The sequence below is a fragment of the Perca fluviatilis genome, chromosome 15, assembly GCF_010015445.1.
Source record: "Perca fluviatilis chromosome 15, GENO_Pfluv_1.0, whole genome shotgun sequence".
In the NCBI taxonomy this organism is placed as follows: domain Eukaryota; kingdom Metazoa; phylum Chordata; class Actinopteri; order Perciformes; family Percidae; genus Perca; species Perca fluviatilis.
In genome coordinates this window covers 24,009,364-24,022,530 of record NC_053126.1, presented here as the reverse complement: position 1 = coordinate 24,022,530, position 13,167 = coordinate 24,009,364, and the positions used below count along the sequence as shown (strand labels likewise).

The following is a 13,167-nucleotide window of genomic DNA, read 5'->3' as shown; positions in this document are numbered from 1 at the left end:
ATGGGGCTGGATGGAAGCAAAGGAAGGTTGGGAGGGGGTTGGTAGGTTTGTTGGGGGGCAGTCAAGGCGAGTGTCCCAGGACCCTCGTCATGACAGATGCTTGCTTATTCAGAGTGATCTCAAGCAGCTCCGTAGAGCTTCTGACAAAGAAATAAATAAAGGAATGAAAGAAGACGAGGCTTTAATTTGAAAACGCCTTTGTAGTGTGTTACCCCACCACGTCCCCCTCCCCCAGTCCAGAGAGACAAACAAGTGGCATGCTCAATCAGCCTCCACCCTATCTCCCCTTGCATCTATCTCATGGAGGAACTGGCCTCACCGCCTCCTCTATCTGTCCTATAGCTCAGATTTACTGAGCGCTCGCTAGGGACCGCAATACAAAAATATCCACATGCAGTCTTACAGCCCAGCAGGGAGGGAGCACAATAGCATCGAAGACACATATAGTCCTCACTGACAGGCAGCCTAGAACTGGAAGGGCTGCCGAGACAAATATATTAATCACCCACGGACGTGAAGGAATCTGGGGAGGGTTAGTTCAGGTATTTGAGCCTGTGCTCCTTTCGGTCAAAGTTTGTTAAAACAAGTCTATCTTTAGGAATTAAAACTGGAGCCCGTTAAAGGGTCTGTTCACCCAGATTACAGAAAGATGCATTTGTCTACTTAGACCATAATAGTAATATCAAGCCATGCAAATAGTTTTGATATAAGAGTTTCTAAGATTGGAGGTGAATAGAATTTAGTTTGTGGTGCTCACTGCTGTGTACATTTTGAAATAACACCTTGTCTTTTGTCAAAATGTGATGGCTAAGAGAGTTCGTTGTGCATGCGTTGTCAAATTGGTGAATATTTCTTAATTTGCAGTGCTTTTCAAACTGGAAAAGATATTTTCTTCTTTTGTTCATGTTTCCTTAAGTCATATTGCATTGAGCTCTCTGGGCTACCATAACAATAGTCTATTTGCAACCATCTGTATGGCCACACACCACCAGGGCTAAGTGAGTAAATGTTTTTTTTAAGAAACAAATAAGGTACAGCACACATACAAAAAAAATAAACATCCAAAATCAGATTATGATGAAAAACCCTTACAACAGCATCAACGACATCCATGTGTGAAGGCAGACATAATGTTCTTATAACTGCTTTATTCTGACACTCAAAAACAATCAGAGATTACTTATGTCACATATCGACAACAAAAATAACTCATGAATGAAGAAATTAGTCATAATAGTATACTTTTACCTCAAAAAGAAAATTACTTTACACCTTTCAGACAATATATTCTCATTATAGAAATTACATACAATTCAAGAACAAGTTCAGCTGAATTGAAAATTCACATAACCCCACTTCATATAGGAATACATATAAAACAGTTACTCAGAATTGCGATATAGAGTGTATGTATATACATTTAAATGTATTTACAAGTACAGTAATGTTTTTTGCTTGGTTCTCGTTGGTACAAATCTTTTATGTGGATTACCGAATGTACCTGCCAGCTTATCAGGGTTTAGTGAATATTAAATATAAATGATGAATAAAGAGTATTTTTTTACTGCTGATATGTAAACGTATTTCAATAGTACGATCATTAAGTACGAACATATGTTTGGATCAAATCAAGGTCTGGTTGCATAAGCTGGTTATGAAATACAACTAAAACAGAGTAAACCAAAAAATAGTGTTTGTTTTATAAATTCACATTTAAATTACTTTTGACTTACTGTAAACAGAACTAAACGGCTCAGACCTCTACAATACTGACTACGAGAGTTATTTACATGTTTAGTCTTTAACATTTAAGCCTTGATAAGCTGACACTGAAACAGTTAAACTATGCTAATTTTAACCTTTTCTGTAAACTATAGACAAACCCGTGCACACAATTCCAAATGACAATACTCAAACTCGTCCCTGTAATAACATGGCTGTCGTATCGTAGTCTGTAATGGACCCTCATGCTGAGATACTGTATTTGTTGGGATAACGTATTATGTGCATGCACATATTTTCATTTTCTTTTATTAATGTCTGAGCAGTTGACCATCAGGCCCTTTAACATTTGAAAGCACAATAAAACTGCAGCTGTCTGTTCATTTTGGGAATAATCTTGTGATTTAGGAGGTTAGAGGAGGTTAAGGAGGCAACAAATACTGCCGGAACTGTGAGTCTGATTATTTCCATTACACATGCTAATCCTCTAATGTACAGTGTAATAATTACTCAAAGCAAATTACAACGACTTTAAAGGATCCAAGAACAATATCAATCACTAGTCATTTGGATCAATTATTAGTAATCTAAATGTGAATTTAAAATTGAACATGAATTTGTATTTTGAATTTATATCTGAATTATTTTGAGCGGAGGTTTTTGGATATACATCAGATGTCTATTAAACAATGTCTTTTGAAAGCTCTTAAAAGTAGCCTACATACTTAAGTTAACATTACATGCTGTTAATTTGTGAGCAAAAATTACAAATTTAAGAGCGAAAATTAGGATATGATGTTTATGACTAAACTGATAATCTATACTGTAAATTGTCGGCTGATTGACAAATCAGTTAATACCGCTTCTATCTAATGTATCTAGTTAGACATCGTCATGTTTAACATTGCAGTGTGTAGTCATATTGTATTGGACTGCATCAACTGTCCTCAATCATTGGATAATTTTTTAGTATCTGTACAAACTGGGTAAAGTTAAAGTTAATAATATTGCCACTAATATATTGGAGGTCAGAGTTGAGGCATAGTGATGTTCTTACAGGGACTTAGAGTGAAGTCATGTAAAACTGTACTCTAACTACAGTATGTTAGAAACTGCATTCACTTTCTCTCTCTTCTCCTCAACACACACACATTTTTATATATATATATATATATATATTTATTTATATATATATATATATATATATATATATATATATATATATATATATATATATATATATATATATATATATATATATATATATATATATATAACACACACACACACACAAATTCAGATCAGAAAAGAAAAAATCTATTTCATTCCAGTGTAGCTTTCTAATAGTGATCACTAACTGAATACCCACACCCATGTACTCTGGTGCAGAGTTTATACAAGCAACTCCAAATGGTAAAAATAATATTCAAAGTTTGTTTCGACTCATATAAAAAACCCCAAATGGTGCATACGTACTAGCATATAAAAGGAAGAACAATTTTTGTTTACCCACATAAAGATTCTCTTTGACTCATGAAATTATGGGTGAAATTGTTTTATATATATATATACACAACATTACTCTATCATTTTAACATCTTGACTAAACATAACTAGCTGCATATGATACTTTTTATAAATATGTTATATCTTGTAAAGTTTTAAAAAGCTGAAAACAAAGTGCAACAAACTGTTTTTTCTTTTGAGACCAAAAAACACTTTTGTGAGTACATATAAATTAAATACCGTTGGCAATAGCTTTGAGTTGTATTTCCATAGCTGCACTGAAATGCTGACAACTAACCGCTACACAGAGATTTTCTTTTTACCTCACGTAGCACAAAGTTGTAATAAAAGCCAATGCAACCACTGTATGTCGACTAAGAGGCGAGCACTGCTGCACTCTACACACATTTACATTACGTTTCCTAACTCCTGGGTGCTTTTATATATCTTTATTGTACGTGTATGTGTGTGCAGTGTTAAAGTTGTTATACAGTATATGTCTACATATATAATACAGTAGCTTTAAGAAAGAACAAGAGTACAGTCTAATTTTATCATTCTCTCTCAATCATCTCTTGTAGAAAGCTGTGTTGCAAAGAGGACAAACCTGCTGGTTGTGTTTAAATGATGAAATTATCCTGCCTGCTGAGAAGTGAATAACACTGTATTGTAGTTTGTGAGTTTCAGTTAGCTTATCCTGAGGTAAAACATTTTGTGCAATGCTTAAAAAAAAAAAAAAAAAAAAAGACCGGTGAATCGTATAACAGAACAGCCCTCTGTCATGTTCACCAGCCTCAGTGCTGTGTCATTTCTGTGTGTGAGTGTAAGTTCATGTGGAAACGGTTCGGTGTTATAGTTAGGGCTGAGTACCTATTTAGATAGGCACAGACCGAATTGCAGTTCTTAGTATCGAGTATCGAAAAATGCCTTGTCATTCAATACCAAATTTCAATACCTAAGGAGTAAATCTCATCAGTGAGCCAATAAGCATGCAGCATGCTTCTACCAATATCTAATAATGCTGCTGATTGGCTGTCTAACGTTACACGTTGTAGAGTCACGCAGGAAAAACTACAGCTGAAAAATAAATAAAAAGATTTTTTGAGTTTTGTAATGTTGAAACTTCTTTTTGTTAAAATGGATTGTATAAAATTAGTATTGAAAAAAGTATTGTTCAGGAACTGGTATCGAAGTCATGGTATACGATACACGATACCCAGCCCTAGTTATAGTGCACCTTGAGTACAGTTTATCTGCCGTGGTGTGTTAGTGAGGATATTCAGCCAGGTCTCCTGCAAATTAACTTCATATTCAACTATTTACGCTTAGCGGTTAGATTTTTGAGGAAAGAAACCCTGCAGACAAATATAAAGTGATTAACTATTTAGTCTGTGAAATGTGAACAAAAATTCAATTCAACAATAATCTAAAACAGAGAAAAGTTGGAATCAATAACTTTTGGCCATTTTCTTTAACAATCGACTAAGTTAATTGGCTATTTGCATCCAATCCAGTCTTGTAATTAATCCTATTTAGAAGCTACAGTCTGTTCTGTCTTGTTTTATATATTGTGTCCACCAATTCTGCTCCTCCATATTTAAAATGTAATTTCTGTGAAAAAAATATTTGAAATGCCATCCATTATGATGCATTCCAATAAGACATTACAATTTGGCTGCAAAATGTACCTGACACAGCTACTAACACAAAACACATTTTCTTTAAGTAGGCTCGACATAAGAGACAGAACTATAATCCTGCAAACTGCAAAACACTCAGTGCTAACTTCTATAAATAGAAAGGCCACTTAAAAAAGGGCACTTCACCAAATGATGGGATTTATTTATTTATTTATTTTTAAACAAATTTGCCTGTGTTAAAAATACGTGGCGGTTTACCAAGCAGGGTGTAATGCAAAACTAATACCCCTTAGAGTAAAGTCATTTACGGCAGCTACTCTAAGAACACATGGTTAATTTAGTCAGTCTAAATTTGCAATTGGTCCTGTGAAGTTTAAAAAAATATCATTGCCAACTACTCACCCCCAATATTTACCTTTGGTTGTTCTTATTTTAAAAGCCATGCAACTTTGTCCGTGAACGTAACCCAGCCAGCGTTACGTTTGCCCCTAAAACATAACCGCCAATGCAGAATAGTTGCATATAAATGTCCAGTAATTTGCAGGAGACTGGGCCGGAGTGTGAACATTGTGAGTCCGAGACAGAAATCCGGCCTTTATGACCCTTTACTCCGCATGCTGTCATACCACATAGTACAGCTTGTAAGGTTCCACAGTAGGACACTCCAACATTTAAAGAAAACCAAAAGCAATCAGAGCAGTGCCGTCTTTGAGCTCAGAATTACCAAGGCATGTCAGTCAGCGTGTGGACTGGTCGCTTGATTTATGCATGTTAAATGGAAGGTTAGAAAAGTAATTGGAATGGATCGGTGATCAGTGGCAACCTGATCTGACTTGGTATGTGTCCTGTTTGTACGGTTTATATTTTTATATCATAAAAATGCCCCAGTATATTCTTAGTCAGATGACAGCGGCTGCACACACACACCTCTGAGCATGCATCATGCGTGCTGCAGTAGGCTCACATTGGTTATGGTGACACAGCACCCATCTACAGCAATCAAGAGAATGCACATGTGCATAAAACTTTCCAAAAGAAATCCAAAAGCACAAAATGAATACAAAACAAGAGCAGACCAATGATGACATCAAAGAGGTTGTTGTAGAAATATCGGCTTGAGAGGGTGTCAGGGGAGGGGCTCAGCATGGGGACCTGGAAGCTTTTAGTTTGATTTAGCTCTCCACCAAGGACCGGGCGTTTGCTTGTCATGTGTTTGTCTTTTTTTAATTTTTTTTTTTTTTTAAAGAGATTTTTGTTTGTTTGTTGGGGTAATGTCTCTGTCTTTTCTCGCTTTTTTTCTTTCTTTTAGTAGGGAGTGAAGCGACTGTACCCTCCTCTGTATAGGCTAGCCTGCAACATCAAAGATGAAAAAGTACCAATCAGTATTCAGTTGACAGCTTTAGTCGGTTTCTCTTTCTCCACAAATTTCCTTCCGTTTTCCATACAAGTTATTTATAAAGGTTTTCATACGGGAATGATCGCGATATATTTAAGCCAATATTTGGAGTGTGTGTTAGAAACAGGGTCATCGGGAGTTAAGACGGATTAGACTTGAAGCAATTGATTTAAAAAAAAAAGTATTTTAATATAGTAACATAGAAAATGGCACTTTCTTAAAAGAAATAGAAAGCACTGGGCCTGAGCTTCCGTATTTTATTTAATTAATTACATTAAGAAATGTAAAAAATATAGTGCTATTTTACTTGGGGAAAACTATTCCTTTTCAGGCTGTAACAATATCAAAGATTCAACCAAAGCAGAATAAGTTCAGAGAGGTTTAATCACAGCTCCTTTTCAAGTCTAGTGGAGGTGTCGGCACCTTTCTGGAGGGGCAAACCACCACAGGATATTAGCCCTTAGATTTAGCACCATGCTCAAGATATCTAGGGCAGACACACATAAAGCATGCAAGTGGGCCTATGCATGCACACCTGCACATGCACGCACGCACGCGCACACACACACACACACACACACAGAGTCCCTCTCATCTTTCGGTGGCTCTGCTGCAATTAGGAAGTCGGACAAACTCCAAAGGCTACTGAATGTCTTCAAAGGCTAATTTTGCCTAATTTCGGGGAGCCCTCATGCTTGTACGAAACTTTTCATCCATACGAGATGCTTCTGTATGCTGGAAATGAGTAAAGAGAATCTCCAACCTCAACCTCAGAGGAACTAATTATTGTATATGTTTAAAATGCAAAAATGACTCCTCTCTGCTGGAGAACCATTAATCAAACATGATTAAAGAATTAGGAACCAAACTGGTCTTTTCTCTTTAGCCCTTGAGTTTATTCGATGTTGGCCTCGGCACAGCCCATCTCCCAGTAGCCCTGCCATTTGTACATGTACACACACACACACACACACACACACGCGTACACACACACACACAAACAAGTCTGTGTTAGCTCCCAACACACACTACATTAGCTCTGGTATTTTTAGGGGCCAAATCCAGTCTTCTACTTTCATTGAGAGGACGATCAAAGTGTCAGAGAAATGGAAGGAAATTTGGAGGAAAAAGAAGAAAGAATAAAAAACATTCAAGCACATTTTTTAATTACGTAAATGAAGAGGAAAAAGAAATGCCTTAATTAATGAAAGCTTTTAGCTAGCAGCTGCACCGGGGAACTGTACGCTTTTTTTTTTTTATGTTGTTGAAAAATCGCATGCATGCCGGAATGGTAAATTTCAGTCATTTCTCAAGCTGAGAGCACGCCTCCGATCAAGCTTGTGGGCAGGAGGGGAGGGCGAGACAACTCCCTCCCTCAGTCTTGCTCTCTCTTTTATGTCCCACGGCACACTGCTGCATGCGTTTGAAGGTCCTTAATCTCTGGTTTTGGTCTGTGAGCCCAGTCCCATCCCCTCATCATCATAAAACAAAAACAAAGAGAAACTCTCTCTGTTAAAAAAAAATAAATAAAGATGCTCTTTTATTTATCATCACTTTTCATCTTTGATGTTACAGTAGCTGCAAAAGCTAGCTAAAAACAGACATTAACAATTCAACTTCATCCCTTCAAGTTTGGTTTGGCTGAATGGGAAAAACTAAACAAAACAAAGGTGATCCAACTCACTCTGTAGCGAGCTGAGTGATGGAGAATGAACAAAAAGCTTGGAAATGTAGTTGTTGCATATGTTGAGATGCAAAGTTTGTGTGATTAAAAAAACAAAAAAAAACGCACTGCAGTAATCACTCTCTCATTTCAGGAGGAAATTAACATTGCATGAGGTGGAATAACATGTTGCACTAAATGTCTGAGCCAATTTCCACATGCCAGGGTTCTACAGTTCTGCTCAGCTCCACTAGGGTGTGCCAGATAGCATGACAAAAACTAAATCAATTGATGAATAAATACATAAATAAAAACCAGTGACCGCTGCAGTCTCTGGTCTTTATTTTTGGAGTTTGAGTCTTGTGTGTGTGCTAGCTTGTGTTGTGATGTTTCAGACAGTGTGCAGACAGAAACAGGCGGCGGTCTCATAGACTTACCATAGTCCCCACACTGTATGTGGCAGCAGGGCCAATCGTGTGGTGGTAGGGGTCTGCCGTTGCATAGACTCTGCCATAGCTGCACAACAGGAGGCACAGAGAACGCGGTCATTGATCTATCATTGACGAGGAGAGCGGAACATTTATGCATGCTTGTTCAATGCTCAACCCCCTCAAGTCAACTCTTTCAAGTCTCTGCCACAATCAATTATTTCTCTCCTCGGCCTCCTGGGCTTCCTACATTATACAAGGTGGTTCAAAAAGGGGAGTTCAAAGGTTGGTGAATTATACTTGTCTTCTCATTGTCATCTTGATTAGGTGGAGGGAATGGGTAATGAGCAGAGAGAGGGAGACGGAGAGAAAGAAAGATGCAGAGAAGCAGTTGGTGCTGGAGGGCTTGGTCTCTCACCCTGTTCTTGTTTACCCAGGCTGCACACTGGGTTTACCCCCTTTTTTTTTTTTTTTTTTTTTTTTAAAACCAACCCTTTCTTTTTTTTTTTAAAAAAGAAAAAGAGGTTTTTCCCTTTTTTATTTATTTATACAACAAAACATATTCCTTTTTTTCCTTTTTTTTTTTTTTTTTTTTTTCTTTTTTTCCTGCACACTGGGCTCACCCCTTTTTTTTTTTTTTTTTTTGTTTTTTATTTTTCTTTTTTTTTTTTTTTTAACACAAAAAAAAGTTTTTTTTTTTTTTTTTTTTTTTTTTTTTTTTTTTTTTTTTTTTTTTTTTTTTTTTTTTTTTTTTTTTTTTTTTTTTTTTTTTTTTTTTTGCTCGCTTGCAAATGAGGGTCTGCATGGAGCAGATAAGGCACACCCAGCCAAGGACTGAGGGCACCAAATCAACCAGGAATAAAAAAAAAAAAAAAAAAAGTGGAGAGAGGGGAAGAAATTCTCCTAGAGGAGACAACAAGACATACAGCGTTCATGCCTCTTTTTTTTTTTTTTGCATATGCTACATTGAGTTATACAAGATCTAAATATGGCTCGGCCCGTTTAAGTCCGGCAGCACCCAAGGTCAGTGAGCAGGACGTGTAATCAGAAAGGCTGTCTCGGCTCCTTGGGGAGGAGGCCAGTGCCATGAGATGGTCATGGGAAGTCTCCATGGTCCTCTTATCTTCAGTGAGCACTGAAGCCCACAGGCCCTCTAAGGCTAATATATCTACAAAATGACTCTCACCAGAGTGGCACTGCTGACGGCCGGCAGGTCAAACCACCCTGTTCAATGTCACAGAGCCTCGACAGAGCGGATTGGAAGCCGCCAGCGTCTCTACAATAGAGCTCAACAGTCTGGTTCCGGAAGTAAAAAATAAAATCCCTTTCATTTTCAAGGAGTTTGATCATCAGCCATGATGTCTCAACCATCCAAGGTAGACGGACCACATGCTACGAGGATGTGAAACCAAAGTTTCTGCTCCTGTAGAAGCTACAAGTCTGTATGAAACCTGGTTTCGAGAAAAACACGTTTTATTCGTGATCTTATGGAGAAATACTACATTACCCACAATCACAAAGTTTAACAGCGACGTCTCTGATTGATGGAACTCATCATGGAAATGTCTCCCGCACCCACGAACGGCTAGAGCAAGCTTCTACCATTAAAGTCTATGATCGTTTCTGTACGCAGTATTGTACCTTTGCCTTTTTTTGCCGTTTTCAATCATGTTATTTTGCGCCAAATCAAGTGTTTTATGGTCACCATTCCAGATCGTAGCTGGTTGGCTTGGTCCCAGGCTTAAAACTATCTAGAAGAGCATTTAATGAAACATCAACGGAGATATTGAACGGGGAAACACTTCCGGAACCAGAGCCGTTAAAAAAGTGGGCGGTCACTTGCTGTATATGACTGTCTCCTCACAAGGCCGCTTTGATTCATCAGACTCACTGGTCATGGGCTCTGTTTAGTTACTTAACAGGCTTTGGTAATGCGGCCTGTGAGCACTGTAGGCTTTTCAGATAATAAATGTTTCATATTTTGCAGGGGTTTCACATGCCTTCCACAATCCTGGTGACCTCTTCCACGGTTAAGTCTGATAAGGTATTGCTGAAACAGTACCAACAAACCCCTATTGATCCAAGGCAATGACCGCTTATTCAAAAGGAAACAAACAGACAAAGCAAAACAAACAACTTGGGGGCGAGTTGCATTAAATCTCAGGGAAAAGTATAGGCAAGAGAAAGAGGAATTAAATCTGTGAAAAATTTCTGCTCTCGCCGAGCACGGCTGCTCATAATTCGAGCCGCAGCGAGGCCTGATAAATCTTACATTATCGATATGATCTTCAGGCTCTCAGGCAGGGTGTACGTTATCACAAGTGACATGCTCAATCCCTCCCAGATTAGATTCCCAAACCAGCCCACATCCTGGCTGACAACGGCTTTGAGGGGCCGAAATGAATCAGTGACGCCTCCTCAAACTGAGCACACCTGAACCAGATTGACATCACTCAGAAGTGATGGAGTTCCTGCCGGTCCATCTCTCCCTCTCTCTGTCTCCCTACCTCTCTTCCACAGACCTGAGGCCATTCATAAATACCGCAGTGATATACCCACTCTCCCATCACAAGCAGAGAGTCAAGACATACATCACTGCTTTTCTCATCCAATCCAACAAGGTTAGGTTTTTTTTGTGTGTTCTTTAGCTCCAAGCTAAAAAGAATATGGTGGTTTCCCTAATAGATAAGATAACTGGAGAGGAAGAAGAAAGCCCAAGAAACCTTAAATAACCTACATAGAATACTGTAAAATGCTGAAGCAGCCCCTCATTCCTCTCATACCTTCTCCATTGGCCCGTAGGCGTGTTGCTTTTTGTTAGGAAAATGCTGTAATTGCTCAAAACAAAAATCCACTTTTGATATCGTTCTGTGATATTTACTGCATTCTGACACTTATTTTGTGAAGAAGTGTGTTTTGCGATGTACTCCGCTTCCTTCAATCTTCCTCATCTAATTCTCCTTCAGTCTGTAATTTCCTCTATTCGACAGCCTGCGGGATCAACTTGTTGCTTTAAATCGAAGTTCACATCAACAAAGATAGCTTGTCGAACACGGTGCAGACGTGTCTCTCATTTCCCTCTAAACTCAACATTTGTTTTATTTATTTAGCATTACATTCTGTTTCTTCTGCCTACTGCTGATGGGGGAACAAATGCAATCTCTGCCTGCTCTACCCTCTCTTGTGTTTTCTTGAACACGTGCAACATAATAGCTTGAAAAACACACCAAAAAGATAAATTAAAGAAACCTGTTCAGACTGCTATTCAGTAGTGCTTGTAAACCATAATGGTACATAAAAAACTGGATGATAGGGGTTCTCACCTGTCACTGTAAGCAGCGGTGGTGGTGGGCTGGGCAAATCTGTATGCTGCATAGCCACCCTGTAAGAATACCACAGTGTTAATCAATGATTAAGCTCAACCTGCACAGAGAAAGGTTAGATCTCAGAGACAAATGGAAACAACAATACAGACATAGAGTTTTAAATTGGCTTAATAGTTAAATTTCACTGCTCAGTGTTTTGTTCATTTGCCCACATTCCCCAACTGCACAGTCTCTTTCAGACACCAGAGGGTGCTGTTTGATATATGGTGTATTAGGCAAGTGGTGGCAACAGGGGAATGAATGATGTTCCGAGCGGCAGCATATTTGGGGGGGTCGGGGGGGAGCGAGTTATTGTCACACTAGAGGCTCATCTGAGTAGCAACAGCAACAGCATAACAAAAGGCCACGTGAGCCAACTTCCCAAATTCAGCCCATTTTTAGATTGAGGAGGCTGTGCTGCTACATTATTAAAGAGAGCCTTTTTTCCTTTACACGACCCCCCCGGCTCCCAAATGAAGGAAGAATGCAGAAGACGGTCGGACCGTTGGGGAGTTAGGACCGCTGTATTCATTTGCCAGAGTGCGGAAGGAATTAAAGACCTCATTGTGGAGTGCTGCTATTACTCTATTTGAAAAATGAAGCTGTTCTCCCACTGTTTTTCTATTAGTGCCAGTGGAGTGTGTGCCCATCTGCGGCCATACCGTGGATAGGTGGCTTTTAATAATGCATGTTTTCATTCATTTTTAAACTCAAGGGGGATGACGTCCAATGGAAAGTGGTGCAGACAGGCAACGGTGGGATGGTCGCGGCTGCACATGAAATCAGGTCAGGGGCCACAGCTATTGAATCCCCCAAATTCTCCTTTAAGGTTTTCCACGGAGGCAGGCAGGCAGTCCCAGCACTTGAGGCAGATGACTTCCTGTGGGACAGCCCTGCCTTGGGACTGTGCTGATTACAGCAACAGCCTGAACAAACACAGACCAATAAATCACTCTCCCACATTGTCAAATCCTGCACACAACAGTGCAGCACATTTGTTATTTTGTCGTGGGAAGTGTGTGTTTGTGCATTCATGTATGTGCGCTTCTACATAGAGGTGCATGCATGCATGCATATGTTTTAGCACGTGCAACGTATGTAGAGTATATTCACGTGTTGACCTGCTAATGTATTCGCAGGTCATCTGCTTCCTTCTATTTCCAAAAGGAAGCTTTGACACATCAGCAGGCTGGTTTTGACAGCAAGCCAGTGTCCACCGTATGACCGTGGAGGACACTAAGGGCTAAGGGACGGCTTCCTCTTGGTCATTCGAGAGCTTCACGCACACTCAGCCAGTCTGAAGCAGTGCAGTGGCCAGTGCCAAAACTAATGGCAGTAAAGCACCAGGGGCTGGTGTGACGGGTTGAGTGATGGACCAACCTGGCCAAGTTTTGGTCAAGGGACGTCGGGGTGCAGGACTTAGCTGGAGGTAGCGGAACGAGTGTGA

The 13,167-nt window shown here is 39.3% G+C and overlaps 1 protein-coding gene across 11 annotated transcripts in view; it reads right to left on the bottom strand.

The window, feature by feature from the left end:
• LOC120575247 (RNA binding protein fox-1 homolog 3-like) overlaps nt 1-13,167 on the bottom strand; it is a 433,652-nt gene that overhangs the window by 2,544 nt on the left and 417,941 nt on the right. For 10 of the 11 annotated variants that reach the window (XM_039825950.1, XM_039825951.1, XM_039825949.1 and 7 more), the window contains 3 exons: nt 11,679-11,737; nt 8,365-8,443; nt 6,168-6,218 (listed from right to left, as the gene is read on the bottom strand). In XM_039825950.1, coding sequence (XP_039681884.1) covers nt 6,174-6,218; nt 8,365-8,443; nt 11,679-11,737 — 183 coding nt within the window. In that variant the 3' untranslated portion in view covers nt 6,168-6,173. Of the gene's footprint in view, nt 1-6,167; nt 6,219-8,364; nt 8,444-11,678; nt 11,738-13,167 lie in introns of those variants that run through there. The other variant, XM_039825955.1, reaches the window with a different exon arrangement.